Here is a 19,741-nt window from a genome sequence, read left to right on the forward strand (position 1 = left end):
AAGAAGACACATGTTCCTATAGTTATATTAGACATTTTCTAGGTGCCATGAAGAGATAGAATATAAAATATTTCAGCCACTGTCAAGCCAGATTAGATTTGATTCCGTGGAAGAGAAGCATTATAGCAAAATTCATGCTCCCAGTCTCCCAAGCTGTGTGTGAAGGTTCCCAAGGAGTGTTACAATATTTAGAACTTGAGAATATTTATTTGTCCCAGCTCTCATCTTCACGTGCTAGCATCTTGACAGCTGCTCGGTCAATACCTTCTCAGGCACAAGGCCTTAAAGGAGAAACTCTACTTCCTAGGAAGCACTTAAATTTATGCTTAGACAGAGGGAAGGATTACTGACAAGCACAAGGAGAGACCACTGCATAGGGACCACAGGAGGAGTGATTAGAAAAGAAAAATACATCAGATGTATTCTTCCAGGCATTCAGTATAAAAGAAGGAAAGAATCTAATACAAATTAAGTACCTACCAAGTGCCAAACACTGGTACTTCGTATTTATTTACTTTCTTAAACCTTAAAATGAACACATAAGATCAATATTAGTACTCCACTTAAAAATGAATGAAACGGAATTGCTTCATGGAAATTTAATTGCCATTTATTCACTCACTCACTCATTCATTCAATAAATGATTTCAAGTACACTGTATGTACTAAAGAGTCTAGAAGGAGGCCAAGCACTGCGGATACAATGATGATCTATCTGCCCTCCTGGAACTTGCACCCACTGAGACAGACGTTAAGTACATAGTTACGTTAATTCAGCATTCACTTAAAATTGTAACAAGTGTTACAAAAGGAATCGTGGTAGGACCTTTTGGAACAATCAAAGATGACTTCCTAGGAAGTAATATTCAAGCTAAAAGAGGATTAGCGGCAGCCAGGAAAATGAAGAGGGAAGAGATTCTGGACACACAAAAACCACAACATTTCAAAGGTTCTGCAGCAGAAAAGAACTTGTCATACGGGCCAAGTAAAAGGTAGTTGGTGTTAAAGTACCTGCCTATTTTCTCACGACACTTCTGCAGGGCCCTTGCTGTTACAGATACACAAATCTAGGATGCACAACCTAGACCAGAAAATGCATGTTAAGCTAGAGGAAAGCAGGATGCAGTATGTTGGATGAGTCAGCCACAGCCAGAGCACAATGGGTGTTGCTCATGTCTCAAGGAGAGGGTCCTTACCCTGTAAGTAGTGGGCAGCCACTAAAGGGATTTAGGAGGGGAGTGACATAATCAGATCAATACTGAGATCACGCTTTCTGACTACGTGACCTTCCAGATAAAATGGTTTATAAATATTCCTAGGTAAATATTGTCTCCTTACAAGCCAGTAATACACTGGAAAGACAAGCCACATAGTCAGATTCTTCGCCTTCTATAGCAACTATAGAAGGAGTCTATAGACTCTTTCTTAGATAGCCTTGCTACTCAAAAGGTGGGCCAGGGACCAGCAGCAGCAGGGGCAGCATCACATGGGAGCTTGTTAGAAATGGAGAGACCCAGGCCCCATCCCCAAACCTATTGAATCAGAATCTGCAGTTTTAACAAGCTTCCCAGGTGACACATTTGCATTTTAAAGTCAAGAAGCTTTGTTTTACTTAATACCCTATAAACACACCACCCTCAGAGAAACTCAGCAGACCCTAGGCAATAAGTGATAAATGTTTCTGGGACTATAATAGTTCTACAGAGCCCATTGATACTCTTTTTAAAAAATTTTTTTATGTTTAGTTATTATTTGAGAGAATGAGACAGAGTGGGGATGGAGGAGAGAGGAGACACAGAGAGAGAGAGAGGGAGACACAGAATCCGAAGCAGGATCCAGGCTCTGAGCTCTCAGCACAGAGCTGGATACAGGGCTCGAACCCACGAACCACACAAGATCATGACCTGAGCTCAAGACTGGCGCTTAACCAACTGAGTCACCCAGGCACCCCAGAGCCCACTGACATTCTAAGCTAGTTCATCATCATTCTAGGACAGGATGGACACTTGGTTGGAAAAGACTAGGGTAAAAACACACAAAAATGGTTCTACTGTTCCTAATAAGAATAGGGTACAAATCCAGAGAAGAAAAAAGACTGAACAAGTCAGAGTACAGATATCATCACCAGCAAAAGTAGCTTAGGACATCGACATTAGGTACACTGAGGGTATCAAGAGGGAGTATATTTTTACTTTTGGTCATCTCCTTCAAGACAGGCATAAAACAGCACTTTGCTCATACTTACAAAGTAAAACAACACACACACACACACACACACACACACACACACACACACAGAGTGTATAACAAACACTAAGTTTCTGCCCTAACAGTGCTCTCATTATGAAAAAAAAAAAAAAAAAAATCAGGCTGATATTAACTGTAAAATAAGAGAATTTGAATTGATTCATTCATTTTAAGTCAACCGTCCCTTTGTAGTGGTAGCAGCGTTTTTATCTAAGAGTTTTGTGTAGATCTGTTTCTTGATTATCTTCACTTTGTTACAAGGCTGAAATGTACACACTGTGCGGAATACAGGCTCCTGACAGCTCCCAGGTTGTGCAGCCCTGCAATCTGGGAAACTCCGGTTCTGCGTAGATAGATGCCAAGGGGTGTGGTAGGGGAAAGCACAATCTCTGGAAGCCAGCTGTCTGGATCAAATCCTGCTTGGCCAATCACATGTGACTTGGACATGTGACTTAATGTCTTAGTTTCTTCATCTTTAAAATGGAGATGAAAATTGTCCAAATTGTCCCTACCACAGAGAGTTGTTTAGGAGGATTTGTTCACTGAACACATGTAAAGTAGTTAGAAACAATGTCTGGAACATGATAAACATTACGTATTTGCTTGCTTCGTGTTGTTATATTCCACGTGAAAACCACCAGAAACTCAGAAGTTTCACTGGGAGTCATTCTTGGGGCAATGGGCAAAGGAAAGAATGTTAGTCACACTTCATTCAAGTGTCACCAACAGGAAAAGGCCACCTGTTAACAAATATTTGTTCCTTTGTTGCCTCAAGAAACTGTTTGGGCCATGTGGTCTTCGTGAAGTAATTACCAAAACAATCACCCTAGGTTTTTAAAGTCAATGATCCAAAACAGTGTTTTACAACTTTAAAATCCTCTATAAACATTTGTAACTGAGAGTTTTTTCCCTCAAATTTAAGATGTCCTACCTTAAAAATAAAACCAACAAACATTATCTTCTAATGCCAACTGAACGTTACCCTAAGAATGTTATAAACTATCCCCATGTGAAATCAGTTTATGTTTATCAAGTTTTAGTAATGTAATCGTTCCCTGAAAATGCTACATTTTTTTATACAGGAGGAATTATTACCCATAGCAAAAACATGATTTCACTTCCTAGAAGTTTGGAGCCCATGAAGCATATATTATAGGTTAAAATTTTACCATTCCTTTATTAAATTTTGCTATTTTCCAAAATAGCAGTGAAGTTGCATCTCATACTATAAGACAACAATTTCTGTATATGACCTGCTGATGTTTTTTTTTTTTTTTGTTTTGTTTTGTTTTGTTTGTCTTTTTAAGTAGCCTTCACACCCAGCATGGAGTCCAATGTAGGGCTTAAACTCATGATCCTGAGATCAAGACCTGAGCTGAGATCAAGAGTCAGGGCTTACCTGACTGAGTTACCCAGGCACCTCTATGATCTGCTGATTTAAAAAAATAAATAAATAAAAATTCTGATAAATCATTTTCATAGAGCAAAACCAAAAGCTACAGATATAAAAGAGATAAGTGGCATGTGTTTTAGCCTTTATAATACACGACTATGTGTCAAAAAATCTGTACCTAACAGAATTTAATAACTGTTTCTTAGAGAAAGAACTTTGTTTTAAAATATGTATAATGAAAACATGTACTCAAAATCTCTTGATTCTTCTTCCTGAGCCAATTTAACACAAGTTAAGTTTTATCAATTAGACCAAAAAGACCCTATTTATAAAGGAAAACTCTCCCATAAAAAGCTGACAGTTATGTTGTTTGAAACAGCTAATTCAGCATATCTTATTCCAAAATTTTGCTTTTCTAAAAATATGATCAAACTTCTAAATTACCAAATGAGTTCTGAAATACTCTGAGACTTCTAATCAAATGAAAAGAAAAGCTCTGCATAAAATATTACAAATTTATTTTTATGTACATAATAATTTCCATCTTAGTCTAGTTAATAAGATTCCCTGAGTATATTGTTTCTAACTTAAAGTGACAAGACTTCCATGGGAACTTAATAAGTAAGTCAATCAATTGATTAGTAAATTCCGTCACTTCATTCTTACAGTATTTGCAATAGTTAATAAAATTCAATACAAGACAATACCAGAACAGCCATATAACCCTGATCAAACACCTAACAATACTATATGTACCAGAAGGTGGATATAATATTTTTGGCAAGTAAATGTCGTTTTCATTTGGAAGAAAACATGGTTAGATATTCATAACTATGACTGCTATACTTAGTGGCTATATCATTATAGTCAAAAGGTTTGATCACAATTGGTTTTCCAGGCTGCTCTATATAACTCTACCGATAAGAGACCAATTCTATTCTGGGACCATGCTTGTGAGTTTCTACGATTATATTAGTGTAACTCTGTAGCCCAGTCGGATAGTATCCAGTCAGTCATCTTGCCTGAAAAACCCCGATTATTAAGTTTAAGGGGAGCTCTGTATTTTATATTCTAACTGATCATTGAATGTACAATCACTAGACTTTTCCTTTTTTTTTCTTTTTCTTTTCTTTTCTTTTCTTTTTTTTTTTTTTTTAGACTTTTTCCATAAAGCATTGTGGTAACTTGCAAAGGAATATAAAACTTGTGATCAGCCTAATTACTTAACTGGAAAGACCTGTTAAATACATGTGCATCAGAATGTCTTAGTTGATTCAGCCTGAGAGTGGGCAGATTAAAGTTCTTTCAGACTCCCCTAGCCCACTCCAGGATTTGATTTGCGTGAGTATTTATATAGGAAGGGCAGGGATCAGAAAGCTCCGGCTGGGTTCAGAATCCAGGTTTACCCACCATTTATAAGCTGTGTGTGTCTCTAGGCAAATGACATTATCTTAAACTCTAATGTCATTACTTTTAACATAAAGAAAACAATAGTATATACTCTATTAGGTTGTAAGAATCAAATGTGAAGAGCTTGGCACAGCACCTAAAACCTAATAAGCAAACAATAAAAGTTGGCTACTTAAGGAAGTATTTCCCTAATACCAGTTCTCTTCAGGAGAGTGGCCTTAGAGCCTGAAGTTAAAGAAACTGCTTTCAGATCAACTTTGTGAGATTTGAGACCCAAACAGTACTATCTGGAGGCAAAGGGAATAAAGTGAGATTCAGGGATTCAGGGTTTGGGAGAGGGGTAATCTATGAATTTCTGTTCGGAACACAGCAAGATGAGGAGTTGAGGTGACCTTTGGCACCACAAGATTTTATGAGTTTAGGAGCACCTGAGCAGGAGCAATAGTCTCACAAGGAGATCAGCAGTGAAGCACTTTCCCTAAATAAGTGGCTTTTGGGAAGCCATCATCAGGGTGGGTGGGAGAGGAGAATATGGGGAACTTGTTGTGTGCAGATCTGAGGAACTAAAAATTCCCAGAAATGACTGGAGCCATCTGGACAGGAGAACACTATAAGCCTCATTTATATACCAACAGGCTGATAGGGCCTGGTGACATCTGCCTTATTTATATACAAACATAATAACAACATAAGGCAGCATATACTAAAGGGCAAATAAGTTGCCAAGATAACAAACACTGTGAAGTTCAGGGGAGGAAGAGAACAGGGTCAACTAGAACATTCAAAGATCTGGAACGTCAACTGGTCCTGGGATACTACTGGTGGAGGCTGGGCTGTCTATGGAGGGTCTTTCAAGTCGAAAACAAATGGGTGAGCCAAGGTGTGGAGGGAGCAGGTGCACGTAACTTTAAGGACAATGGGCTGAAATAAGTGTGCATATGTGTGCAGGCACATGCACGCATATAAGTGAATAGTGGGGGATAAAAGGTTAGAAAACTACTCTTGGGTCACATTTGAATGACAGATGGATGGGAATTAGGTACTTCAGGTGATGAAGAGCTAGAAAAAAAAAGAATGTGATGCATGAAACCTACAGTGAAGCTAGTGATTGATAAAGTTAGTCTGGCTTCATGTGGGGTATAGAATGGAAGGAGAGAAACATATAGGGGTATGTGAAAATGGTTAGAAAACTCTTCAAAGATATAACAGGAGAGCAGTGGAATATAATTAGATTGGCATAATTTCACTTACCATTTTCTAAAATAGCACTTACAGGGAAAAAAGTAAATCTAATTAAGAGAAGTACGGTCTTCTATTACTCTTCAATTTCCATTCATACTTTTCTTACAATGACTTCTCTATGTCCCAATGGATATGGCTGTAAGCCACAGTTTGCTTGTTTATAAATTACATAAGCCCTCTTCTTCATGATCCACTGAAATTTCTGGTGTAGTTCTAATGCAATTTCTCTCTTTCTCTGTCTTCCTTTCTCTCCCTCTCTCTTAGATCTGGTTGAGACTTCTGTTTTTGACATTTAACTATGTTTGTATAATATTCTTGGGCATCTCAAACTCCAGATATTAATATATTTCTATATAATGATAGTTATGATAAACTAGAACCACATAAAAAGATTATATTCCCACATTTTGAGGTACCGAAAAAGAATCTTTTCAATAGGTTTATAAAGTGATTCAATATTTTGTTTGCAGCTAACCCCACTGACTGTTGATACAAGGCAGTTGGTTTACATTCCTCTGCCCATGTTCAAATAGGGAAAAAAAATTCATTCAACTTGAGCAATGACTGGGTTTTTTGAGGACATTCTCATATACTCACTTGAGCTCTTCAGCAAGATTCTCAGTAAAAGACCATCTTGATGCAGTAGGGTTTCCAGAAGCAGGTTCCAATTACAACCTGGCTGGGATAAGAGCAGTTTCAATTGACCCTCGGCTGTCAGTCGTCCAGATGATGGAGCCCTTTCGAAATGTAAGATAAAGATAGAGTAATGAAGTTAATTTATCTATGAAATTAATAGCCTTAAAGTACAGATGTAATGTTAACTCCTTTAAATGTCAATTCCTCCTAGATTACTCTGAAAATGCTTTCATGCTTGCTTACTTTAGGGTTGCTCTGGGAAGGAATTACATTTAATCTCAACTAGCTAAAAGCAAATTAACATTTGGTAGCCTGCCAAATTTAAAACTGATACAAAATAACCATGCCTATATTTCACAAGACTATGTCTGTTTTTGTTTCATGGAGCAAATTGAAATTATTTATGCATTTATTTTAATTGCATTTATTTGTTCATTCACCAAATATATGAGTGCCTACTATGTGCTATTAACTCCTTTCATTATTCATGGAAAGAAAGTTACAGTGGGTTTTGACTACTTGTAATTGGCCATGTACTGTGATTGCTGATAAAACTAAAGGAATTCAAAGCTTCTGTCAAGGGTCAACTGTAATCTAATTATTTAATAGTAAAGCCTTAAATCAACATGCAATTATCAGAGCCACTTTAACAGTCACACTGCTACCTACTTGGGTAATCATTTCATCAAAGAGAAATAAATCCAAGGCAAATAGGCTTCTACTTGGGAAGTAATTATCAGTGTTGAATAGAAAATCAAAATCAGGTCTCCACATTACTACATTAATTTACCAATGAATTGGCAGGAGATAAGGAAGTAAAAGTAGAAACTGAAAACTGATAACATTATTCACTTTTTCCTTTTAAGATCTCAAAGTTTAGATTGGCTGAAGATCACAACATCCGAAATCAGCTTACAACCACAACAACAGAAAAGGCAGGAAATGATCGAACTCAATCTGGTTGCGACCATAAGGGTTGTGGGAATAGGGTGGCATTGGGAAGGAACGATGTGACTGAAATGGAAAGGTGTGAATGAGAGCACCATATGCTTAGGAGCAGAAAGAAGCAGAACAAAGGGTATTGCTGAGAGAGACAATTTGTCGCATAATTCCCGGATGACATTTACTGAGTAGTGAACCACCCAGTTACCAGCTTATTCAAGCCAGTGGTTTTCAAAGGTTGGGCCCTGGACCAGCACCAGCAGCATCAACTGAGAACTTGTTTAAAATGCAAATTCCCAGGCCTCATCCTATCAGAAATTCTGCGGTGGGTCCCAGAAATCTGTGTTTTAATGGAATATGACGCCCTCTCGGGTGTGAGAACCACTGTGGTAGGCAGTACTTTCTGGAGCACTGGCAGTAGGGGCAGGCCTACTTGATATCATTTCTCTTCTGTCTGTGCCTTTGTGCCCTTACAGGTCCACCTTGGCTGCCACCCATGCAATGAAATCCTCACAACACTTTACTTACCTTAATCCCACCCATCCCTCAATTTGCAGCAAAAACATCACTTTCTCTGTTCAGTCTTCACTAAAAATTTCTCTTCATAGGAGTTTCTATCACTCTAAATTAAAGCACTTATGGCAATTATACACATTTTAGCACTTTATTATTTCATCAAGTAAAGCTTTATCTGTCCACTCAGAGTCAGGCCTTGTCGGGATGCTCGTTTTATAACCCCAAAGCTCCCACCAGCAAACTAAGCTCATTTAAGGGCGCTGTAAATGTTAACTGATTGACTCATATGCTCACAGATGGGTAGGCAAACTCTTTTTAAAAAAGAAGATACTTTGTCACAAGGCTGATTTGAGCAGTGAGAGGATCTGAAGATATAAAATGAAATTTCAAAGCACCTTCCCTTGGTTTGGCTTGGGTTGGCTTGTGTGGCATCTCACAACATTATGATGCAAAATCCTTCAGCCTTACATGAACTTTGGACCCACCCAAAGTGAGATTCTCTGATAACATAACTTAAAACACAGAAATTCCTTGGGTAATTGATTGGTCACTTAGCCAGGAAAACTCCTGTCCTAGGTGGGTGCTGAAGAGAGAAGCGGGGAGTTAAACTTAACTCTCAGGCCAGAGGAATCAAGGCCTTCAGTTGAAGAGTTCTGAATTACTTTGGGTACTCCCAGGCTGGTCTGGCCCTTGCAGAAGTTCCAAACATAGTACCAAAGGATTACACTAGGTGAGTCCTTTGACTGAAACACTAAAGCAAATCTTAACAATGGCTGTCCCTACTCCCATCCTAACTCCCAGGTGCTGACTTCTGGGAACTTGCTTGGGCTTCAATAGATGAAAAGCAACTAGTTGGTAGTAAGTTATATATTAAAAGTGACTTAATTTTTAAACATGTCCTACCTATATATTTCACTTGAGTTGAATGCTGATTTAAAGATACTTTTAATAAACTGAAAGATTTAGTTTGATGGAGTATTGAAAAGGAGGGGATTGTTGAGAGACAAGCTGAGGAAGAAGATAGGAGCCAGATCATGGAGGACCTTATTAGGCAAAGTGGGGATCTGGGACTGGTTGAAGAATTTAAGGCACATGAGTTTCCTGATCTGGCTACAGTGTGGAGAGTGGATTGGAGGGGGTTAGTGTATTTGCTCAGCCCTTTAGACGTGTAATAAAACAAAATAATTTGAAGGTCATTTCATACTACTACATCTGAATACCTGGTTATAAATAAAACCCCTCATTTACCAGATGGGAAACTGTGTGTTGAAATGTACCTCAATTCTTGGATCTTTCAACTTATCACAGATTTTGAAATGTACAGTAGAATGACTCACTATGAGGAAAAATAAAATATTACAAACATTCCTCAATCACTAAGCTCCGAGTAATAAATGCATTGAGGAGTCTGTGTTGGGCATATGGAGAAGCATATGTTCCCTCATCCTTTGAGCTGGTAGAGCTGTGAATGTGAGATTAGCCTCACAAAAAATGACAGAAAGGGAAATTTTATACATATATATATTTTATATTTTTGTTTCAAATATGTACATGTTGAATTCCAGTATAATACAAAGAAAGAGAACAAAAATTTATAAATCCACTGGAACTCATAAAACTTATACTGGGAGACAAGATGAATTTATGGCTGGGTTTTTTTAGGCTTATACTCTAATAAGTGCTACATTTCTGGGGCATGAATTAGCCTAAAGAATTTTTCAAGTCCTAGTAGTAAGAAGCAATATAATAATAGGGTTCAATCATTACTGGTTATGAAACTAACAAATTATTTTTACAGAATCTTCATGCAAAACCTAAGCTGTATTTGGGTGTGTTTACTTTATGGAAGCTCATCAGGTAGTTCACTTGTAATTACTGCAATTTTTTTAGTATGAACTCATACTGTAGTAAAAAGTTAAAAAAAAAAAAAAACTTAGCTGTGCCAGTATGTACGGGCTTGACTTCCAACCATGGTTGTGCATGAGGCACAGAACAAGAGAAGGCTCTGTAGCAGGTTCAGACTGCATGACCATGGGATCCACTGATCCTACTATATATGTTTCATGCAGATGCTGTCAGACTCGGAAAACATTGGAATGGACTCTAAAATTCACATCTTGGGAATAACACCCAGCAATGTTGGGGCACTGTCCTTCAGGATTTGATATTTACTTTGAACCAATAGCCATTATATGGTACTATGTCCCTAAAAGATAAACTACACGAGTCTGGGAGTCAAGAGTAAAATTAAAAGGGGCCCCCCTCACTGGTGCTCCTAATGATCCACTTGGGGAATCTGTGTTTTCCATTCCCACAACTCCCCATAGGTCCTGGAGGAGTAGAGGTTCTGGTTTCCACGGTGGGGTGAGCTGGAGTACACACACCTCTACCAGGGTACCATCAAGAATCCCAATAAACTTAATGTTACAGCTGCCATCTGGTCATTTGTGGCTTCCCATGCCAGCAGTCTAGCAGGCAAAGAAAGGAGTTATTATATTGGCAAGGGTAATGAACCCTAATTATTGAGGAAATGGAGTTGCTATTGCATAAGGGGAGCAGGGAGGAGTATGTCTGTGACTCAAGGGATTCACCAGGGCAGCTCTCAATGCCCTCCTGAATGTTAATAATCATAACCAGGACACAGAAATAACAACATTCTGGTAAAGGAATGGTAGCCGGGGGTTCAACTCCTCAAGGATGAATGTCTCAGTGACTCCACTGGGCAAGCAACATAGCTCAGCAGATGTGATTGTCGAGGGTGAGGAGAAGTTGGAATAAGTCACAGAAAAATGTAATGATGATTATCATTTGCAGACTCGGGAATAATTGTAGTAGGAGATACTCTAGCTTGTCCCATTAACGCTACTGCAATATTTTTTTAAAGCTGCTTTAGCCAGGCATCACCTTGAAGAATCAATGGTAAGACTCAGAGAAATTAACATGGGTAATGAGTGGATTTCAGTAATGTAAGGGGTACACCAAAGCAGGTGTTGTTAATGTCCCCACATTCTCTTGTCCTTACCACTCACTTGACCTGGCCTGGATTTCTCTGCCTTCCAGCAAGACAAGTTGGAAGTGCCAGTGAATTAACAGCCCCAGAGCAGCCTTCAACCAATGACTGATGGAAGTTGCTATATAAATGCCTCAGTATCCTTGCTCCCTTGGTGGGATAATGCTGAGATATATGCCTTCCACAATGGCTCCAAGAATTTCCCCAGAAGGTTTAAGTTCCGGTTATTCCTTCGGTAGTTGGCTTGATTACACGAATCTTTATTTACTGTCTTTCTTTCTTCATCCCACTTACCCACTCCCCTTCCAGGGTTTCTTTCACTTAGAAAATAAACTACTTTCACTTGAATCTTTGTCTCTGGGTCTGCTTCTTAGGGAAATCTAAAATAAGACATGCATAGAGACACTTTGAATTCACCTCACTTAATCTTTGTTTCAGGAATACTGAGAAACTACTCAAAGGTCATTGAATTAATAAATACAGCTACTGGACTTTGAACCCAGGTCTTTCTGACTCATGTTCATTCCTGTACTCCATGTTGCTCTCAATTCAACCTGGTTGATATTTGGTGGGTAAGTTATATTTTCCAGCATTGAGAATGTTCGACTCTATTCAACCTCCTGATTGAAGACACCATCTTTTTGACCCAAAATCAAGTTTGTGGTCTCAAGGCTGATTCCCAAATTGGAGCCATGTTATTCAAGGTATCTAGGAGCTGATTTCAACCAGATGGTTCCTGTCATGGATTGCTGGACCAAATTTATACCAGAGGCCATAAGTTACATGATTCAGAGAACAAAGGCAAGGGCACAACTAAAGAGAAATGGACAGTAAAAGCCTTCAAGTGAGAAAACAAAAACAGAAGAGAAGCCCTGTTTTACTGTACTATTCTTGGCTTTCCAAAACTGATCTTTTACAATCTTCCTAGGTAAATAAGTAAATACAAATATTTAAAGCAATTTTGTCTTCTTTCTCTAGGAAAATAACTTTAGTACCAGAGGAAAATAGTTCAGGGAAAAAACCCAAGTCAAGGCTCTATGATCTTTATAATTAAAGGTGATTCAATAAACAGAAATCATACAAGGTTCACCTGCACATTTACATACAGCATTTGCCTCGCTTTTTAATAATTCTGTTCACTAAGGTAGATTTACACTTCTAAAGGGTCTCATTTTTTTTACAGTTGGTTGTATCTACATTATCTGTGTACAAATTAGAGGGCAGGTGTTAAAACTATGAGGAGCTGTGTTATGTCCTGATTTTAGCAAAATTAAACTTTTTAGTTGGGATGACCCCATTTCCCCCAAATCACCCAAAGATATTAGTATCCAAAACTCATAGCCCAGATCCACACTTTAATATTACATAGGTTAGTGTATGCTACTTCTTAAAATATATAAAATCTAATTTTAATATTTCTATATATCAACCATCACTTTTGGACTCCCCTTGAAGTGCTAATTTAGCAACTGAGTCACGAGACACTGGACACTACTGAATCACTCAGTCATCCATTTTGAGGAGCAGAAGTTAGCTCTCTAGCACCTTTAATTGTTATTGGTCCCTGTCTACCAGATAATAAATGCCTGTTACAAGGAGTTCAAGAAACGTCTCCCTTGGCATCACGTTTCAGATAACTGAGGCTCAGTAAGAAAGTGGTTCAATATTCTATTCACTTTACACATTTATGAAGATTCATTTTCATATGTTTGGGTAACTGATAAAATCTGCCACTTTCTGAAACATATACGAGCACAGCAGTACCGAATGACTGTTTAGTAAGTACTGATGTGATGAGGCATGTTAGCTCATTTAATTAATCCTCACGACTCTCGTAGGAGAGCGTCTCAGAAGTCAAGGAAGGAAGATGTTTCAAGATGGAAGAAGTATTGCAAGCTGTTTGCAAGTAGATCAGTAAAATTGTACTGTATGTATGTTTTAACTTTTCCTCCAAAATATAAATATTTCCTATACAAGGAGACTGAAGTTCATATAAGTTAAATAATTTTCCAAGATCACAAAACTATAAAAGTCTATAAATCATGTCTGTCTCATGTGAAAACCCATTCTATTATCTCATTGCTGGCTCTAACGCTATATTCTCATTTACATAATACCTTTAAACCATAATAGAAAAGGGAAGATATGAATAAATATCTAGATATATCAAGTAACTAGTTCATTGGACATTTTAGCTTCTTTTAATAACGGATCCACAGACATGCGACTTTCTAAAAAACCTTTTCAATGATCCAGGTGCTTGTTTGCTCACACTCTGGAACAACCACTTAAGAGCTTTGGTGTTAAAAGGCTCTCATTTCTCCTTCCCTGACTGTTGGCTCCAAGTCAAAGCTTGGCACCTCATCAGAGTACAAGATCTCTAAGCTCTTTTCCTGAGTCCTGTGGAACAGGCTGTCAGAAGCATCTGGGAAACCAAAACTCTTTTTTGTCTTCCTCCCCAGATGTTTTATCCTAAGGATACTAGAAGCCACCTCCTCAATAAGACCATGCTTCCTGTGCCTGCGCTTTACCGTTCAAATCAAATGTTTGAAAAGAGCTCCATGTACCATTTAGCCTGGCAATATCTGAAACAATATTATAATGATTCATGTGTTCCTTCATTCACTTATTCATTCAACTACTATTTGCTGGCTGATTTCTACCTGCTAGGTCATGTATACACAACAGTAAGCAAAAACAGTCACTGTATTACAGAACTTAGTTAAGAATATATGTATAGTTTAAATGACCATACAAATAAAGATAAAATTACAACCATAAAAACTCGATGAAGGAAAAGCAAAAAAGATGCTTTTAGAAAATGCAGTGAGGGGCGCCTGGGTGGCTCAGTTGGTTAAGCGTCCGACTTTGGCTCAGGTCATAATCTCGCAGTTTGTGGGTTTGAGGCCTGCATCGGGCTCTGAGCTGACCGCTTGGAGCCTGGAGCCTGCTTCAGATTCTGTGTCTCCCTCTCTCTCTGCCCCATCCCCACTCACATTCTGTATCTCTCTCTCTCTCAAAAATAAATAAACATTAAAAAGAAAAAGAAGATGCAGTGAGAAGTGAACCAGTTTTTGTGGTTGATAAAAGGCTTCCATACAGAGGTCACACTGGAGCTGAGATATGAAGACAAGTTGATATTAACTAGGTGAAAGAGAATAAAGACATCTCAGGGAAAGGGGAAAAGCATGTGCAAAGATCCTGTGGCAGAAAGGAGCATGGCACAACAAAGAAATGTAAAAAGGCTAATGTCTGCAGAGCAGAATCACAGGATAGTATGGTGTCAGAAGAGGTTGCAGAGGTGGGTAAGCCACACCTACGTAAGTCTTATAGGATGCTAAATGTTTTTGTTTACACTTAAGGACACAGAAGAATTCATGGAAAGTTTTTAAGCCATGAATGTGAAATGATAAAAATTTGGTTTTGAAAATAGATTTGGATTTAAGGAATCTCTGGCTGCAGTTCAGAAAACATTGGACATAGGAGTCAACATACATATAGGAAGAAAACTAAGAGGTCACTGCAGTTACTGAGGAGAAAGATGATTGTTAGGACTAACGCAAAGGTGGGCAATGGACAGCAAATACTAGGGGTTAAAGTAAATGAGACTTAGCAATGGACTGGATACAGTAGGAGAGAAAGAGGGAGGTATTCAGGTTGTCTCCCATGTCTCTGGCTTGTACAACTGCATAGAGGTACCATCATCTAAACAGGGAATAAAAGAAGGGGAGCAGTTTGGAGGAGAATATCCTAAGTCCAATTTTGGTCATTTTGAGTTTGAGGTGTCTTTGTGATCACCAGGTGCAACCTTCAGGAAGGCATTCAGGTATGGCTGGCACCCATGGATATACGGGTCTGTAGTCCCAGGAGAGGTAAAAATTAGAGACTTGAATCTGAGGGCACACAAGGAGTACAGGAAGCCACAGGCATGTTTCAGTTCACCTGGAAAAGTTCTGCAACAGAACACTAAAGACGTTCGATATTTCATGGCCAGGTCTATCTAGGGAGATGAACTGGCAAAGGAGACAGAGAAAAAGCAACAGAAAAGGAGGAAGAAGATTGGGAGAATATGTCAGGAAGAATTGGGAGAGCATCTCAAGATGGAAGAAGTGGTTAATGGTATGTGTAGTTATTTGAGGAAAGGGGCTTTGTCTCCAACTTCATTGTCTACCTCTTTCCTCACCGTTAACACCTAGCACAGTGCCTTACTTGGAGAAAACATTTTAAATGCATTTATTGAGAAAATGAATAAACATCTCTTGGTGAACTGGATAAAAGGAAAGACCCACAAAGCATATAATATAATGAAGCCAAAAGTTAATATATTTAGGGAGGGAAAATGTATATAAATATAAAACAGGATTACACTGTGTAAAAAAATAATAGAAACAAAAGCAGAGTGGAAAGAAATATTGGCAGCTCAGAATGGACTGGCCACAAATCCAAACATCATGTTGTCATCATAAAAGAAAATGAGCAGTGTAAAATGAATGGGCTGTTTACTCACACTGATTACGTTACTTGGTTTCAGTGTGCAGTTATGACCTACTTAGGTAAGGAAGACTGGAAAAATATTAGGAAATATTTAAAGAACCACAAGAAGATGAAAGTTTGGAAAATAATAAAAAGCATTATAATATAATGGCATAATTGACTAAGATGGTATTCTTCCTTGAACATTTATATGAAAGCACAGTATGGTGTCATAGTATTAACCTTGAGATTAATATATTCTCCACATGCCTCAGTTTAATCTAGTATGAAACTGATTACCCTTTCTAAATCAACTCACATTGTTAGCCTATGCCAGTGCTAGGGATAATGAATACAGTACATTTCACTTACTGCTTTGAAAATACATTTATTTTCCCTAAAGCAAACTCTTCTAAACTCTATTCCAGGGATTCTGGGAGAACATGAAACATTCTATTTTTACCAATTTATATACTTCATGGGCTTTTGCTAGTAATCCTACAGACAAATTGATGGTCCATACAACTGTGTATGCATTTGTAACTCTTATTTTAAGTCTTAATTTCATGTCCTCCTCCTTGCTCTGCTTCTTCCTTCTCACCTACTTTTAATTCATTATCCTAATATATTTAATACTTGTTAAAGGCCAACTTAAATCCTTTCTAAAACAATGCACATGTGCAAATAAATAAGCAAATAGGTGAATAAGTTACTAAGATCCTTCATAATATTAGATATTTCAGTCACCTCTACCCTCAGACGTACCTTTTCTAAAAAAGAAAAGCCTAATATATTTTTAGTTTAGCACCATCCAACCCATGTGTTTCCCTGAACAGTTCATTTTAGTTGCTAAAGTGAGGAATGGAGTTTTGAAGAATAATTTGGGGGTGAAAAAACATACAGAAACAGCAGGTGTATGTGAGGGAAATGGATGGAAAGGTGAAGATTAAAAAAAATTTTTTTTAACATTTATTCATTTTTGAGAGGGCGCAAGCAGAGGAGGGGCAGAGAGAGAGGGAGACACAGAATACGAAGCAGGCTCCAGGCTCGGAGAGCTATCAGCACAGAGCCCGACGTGGTGTTCGAACTCACAAACCATGAGATTGTGATCTGAGCCAAAGTTGGACGCTTGATCAACTATGCCACCCAGGTGCCCCATGAAAGGTGGAGATTTTTAATGTCACATGATGGTGGTCTAGGAATTCACACTGCAATGTGTCACAAGTATGAATCAATATGTTGAGTTATTTTGAAATACTTTCGTTGCTTCTCTGGGTTCCTGTGACTATTCCACTGTTCTAAAAGTGTTAGATCTCAGGTCACATGGATCCTGTCTTTCTGGGCATATTCTGTGGACCTGTTAGAGAATAATTATCAGGAAGTATTGCCTTCATGGTAGGAGAGCTCATCCTGTACCTTGTATGGAGAATTTAGAAAGGCAAAAAGGAGAATAAAGGTATTACAAGAAAAGAAACTACATGAAGGTCTGAAGCTGAGAATAAAAAATAATAAAAGTGAAAAGTATGGAGTAACTGTGTCTTAAAGACAAGAGAGACTAACAACTGGAGTAGAGAAAGCTGTTGGGTGCTCCAGAAAATGAGCCAGCCCTGTGGGCCAAGCGGAAGCTACAACAGATTTTTGAGCAGGAGAGTGATATAATGAAAACAGTACTTGAAACATGTTAAATAGTATTCAGATGGACTAAGGTTGGTGTAATGGGTTGGAGAGAAAGGATGGTTCTAAGAGAACAGTCAAGAAAAGATCAACTGAACCTGATAATACACGAGGAACAGGCAAAGAACCAGCTCAGTATGGAAACTATAATCAAGATTGCTACCCTACATGTGTTTCAGAATGATGACACTCCTAATACAAAAGACACCATGCAGAAAGGACAAGGGAAGATTGGAAGGAAGGATCAGTTGAGGACATCATAGTAGATCTCCAGTAATACAGTGGGTCATTTGAGAAATGCGAGCAGCCAGACATACAATGTTGAGGGTAAAGGTAAGTGCTTAGAGCTAGAGACGCAAAGCTGGAAATCATCTGCATAGAGATTATAGGATAAGCCATGTGAACAAAAAAGCAATAAAAAATGGGTTTCTTTTTGTTAAAAAAAATTTATATTAATAAAGACGGTCCTGACTTTCGATGGTTCGACTTACGATTTTTTAGCTTTATGATGGTGTGAAAACAATAGGCTTTTAGTAGAAACCGCACATCAAGTTTTGAACTTAGATCTTTCCCCGGGCTAGCAATATGCTGTACGATATGGAGCTGGGTGGTGGCAGAGAGCAGCAGCTCGGGCAGCCGTGCGGTCATGGGGTGAACAACCCAGACGCTCACAACCACTCTGTACCCGTTCAGCCATTCCATTTTTCACTTTCAGTAAATAGTCAATATATTACATGAGATATGCATCACTTTGTTATAAAATAGGCTTGTGTTAGATGATTTTGTCCAATTGTAGGCTAATGTGAGTGTTTGCACCACGTTTAAGGTAGGTAAGGCTGAGCTATGATGATTCGTAGTTTAGGCACGTTAAATGCATTTGTGACTTAACAATATTTTCAAACTTATGATAAGGTCATCAGGATGTAACCCCATCACTAGTCCAGGAAGATCTGTAAAATTAAATTGTTTTCATTATATGAAATACAGAAAATAGGTAAAATGATACATATAAAAATCAAAATTGCTTGCAATCCTACCATATAAAGATAAAAACTATAAGCTCCCTAGCATATATCCTTTCAAGATTTGCTTTTACATACATGCTTTTTTAAGGTTTTTTTTTTGTTTGTTTATTTAGGTTTATTTGTTTTTGAGAGAGAAAGATGGAGAGAGCAAGAGAGACAGTACGTGGGAGTAGGAACAGAGAGAGAGGGAGAGAGAGACTCTCAAGGAGGTTCCGTGTAGTCAGCTCAGAGCCTGATGCAGGGCGTGAACTCAAGAACTGTGAGATCATGACCTGAGCCAAAATCAAGAGTCAGACATTCAACTGACTGAGTCACTCAGGCACCCCTCTATACATACTTTTTAATGCTATATGTAAATAATATGGCATAGTTCAACACTTTCAATTCTATCCCACTTTCCAATAACTGTTCATCCCCTGGGAAACATGGGTCTCACATCCAGCAAGCTTGAGGAATCCACACACTAGATCCTTCCCCTGGACATAAACACTATAGATTAGTATGTAAGAGCCCCATAAAAGAGTCTTTACATAGTAAATAACTGACAATCTTAGACGTTTCACGCACACCTGTTAACATCTTTCTGAATATGTGCTCTCTAGTTGAGAAGCTTAGGTTCACCGTCCGCCTCCCAGCTTTGATGTCTTCAGAAAGTCGTTACTTACACATCACTGTACTCTTCATGAAAGAAGCACAGGAATACACACAGACTGGTGAGATATTTAAGAGAGACAATGTGCATGAAGCACCTAGAATGTCTGGTATATAGTTATCATTCGAAAAACTGGGCCAGTTTTGATGTCATAATCACTAACTGTAGCTTCCCTTTAACTATAAATCATAATTATTTGTCATTTTAATATTTTTCAATATCAACCCTTTTAATGACTCCATAGTAGTGTATCATATGACTGTCCTATAATTGACTTGTCTCATTCTATATTGTGGGACATTCATTTCCATTTTTTGTCTTTCAGAAATAATGTTTCCGCAGATATCCTCACATATAAAGCTTCATCAGCAGTTCTGATTAATTCCTTATGATTGATTCCTAGAAATTTCTGGGTCAAGGGGAATAAATATTTTTAAGGTTTTTGACACAGCTTACTAAAAAGTCCTCCAGAAAGCGTGTACCAAACTGCATTTCTGAGTAGTGACTAAGTAGTGACCCTC

General features: G+C 38.2%; 1 protein-coding gene across 1 annotated transcript in view; it reads right to left on the reverse strand.

The window, feature by feature from the left end:
- The window catches only part of KIAA0825 (KIAA0825 ortholog), a 385,194-nt gene that overhangs the window by 227,785 nt on the left and 137,668 nt on the right, over window positions 1-19,741 (reverse strand). The window contains exon 13 of the mRNA XM_049648593.1: window positions 6,890-7,029. Coding sequence (XP_049504550.1) covers window positions 6,890-7,029 — 140 coding nt within the window. The remainder of the gene's footprint in view (window positions 1-6,889; window positions 7,030-19,741) is intronic.

Source organism: Panthera uncia (genome assembly GCF_023721935.1).
Source record: "Panthera uncia isolate 11264 chromosome A1 unlocalized genomic scaffold, Puncia_PCG_1.0 HiC_scaffold_17, whole genome shotgun sequence".
NCBI lineage: Eukaryota > Metazoa > Chordata > Mammalia > Carnivora > Felidae > Panthera > Panthera uncia.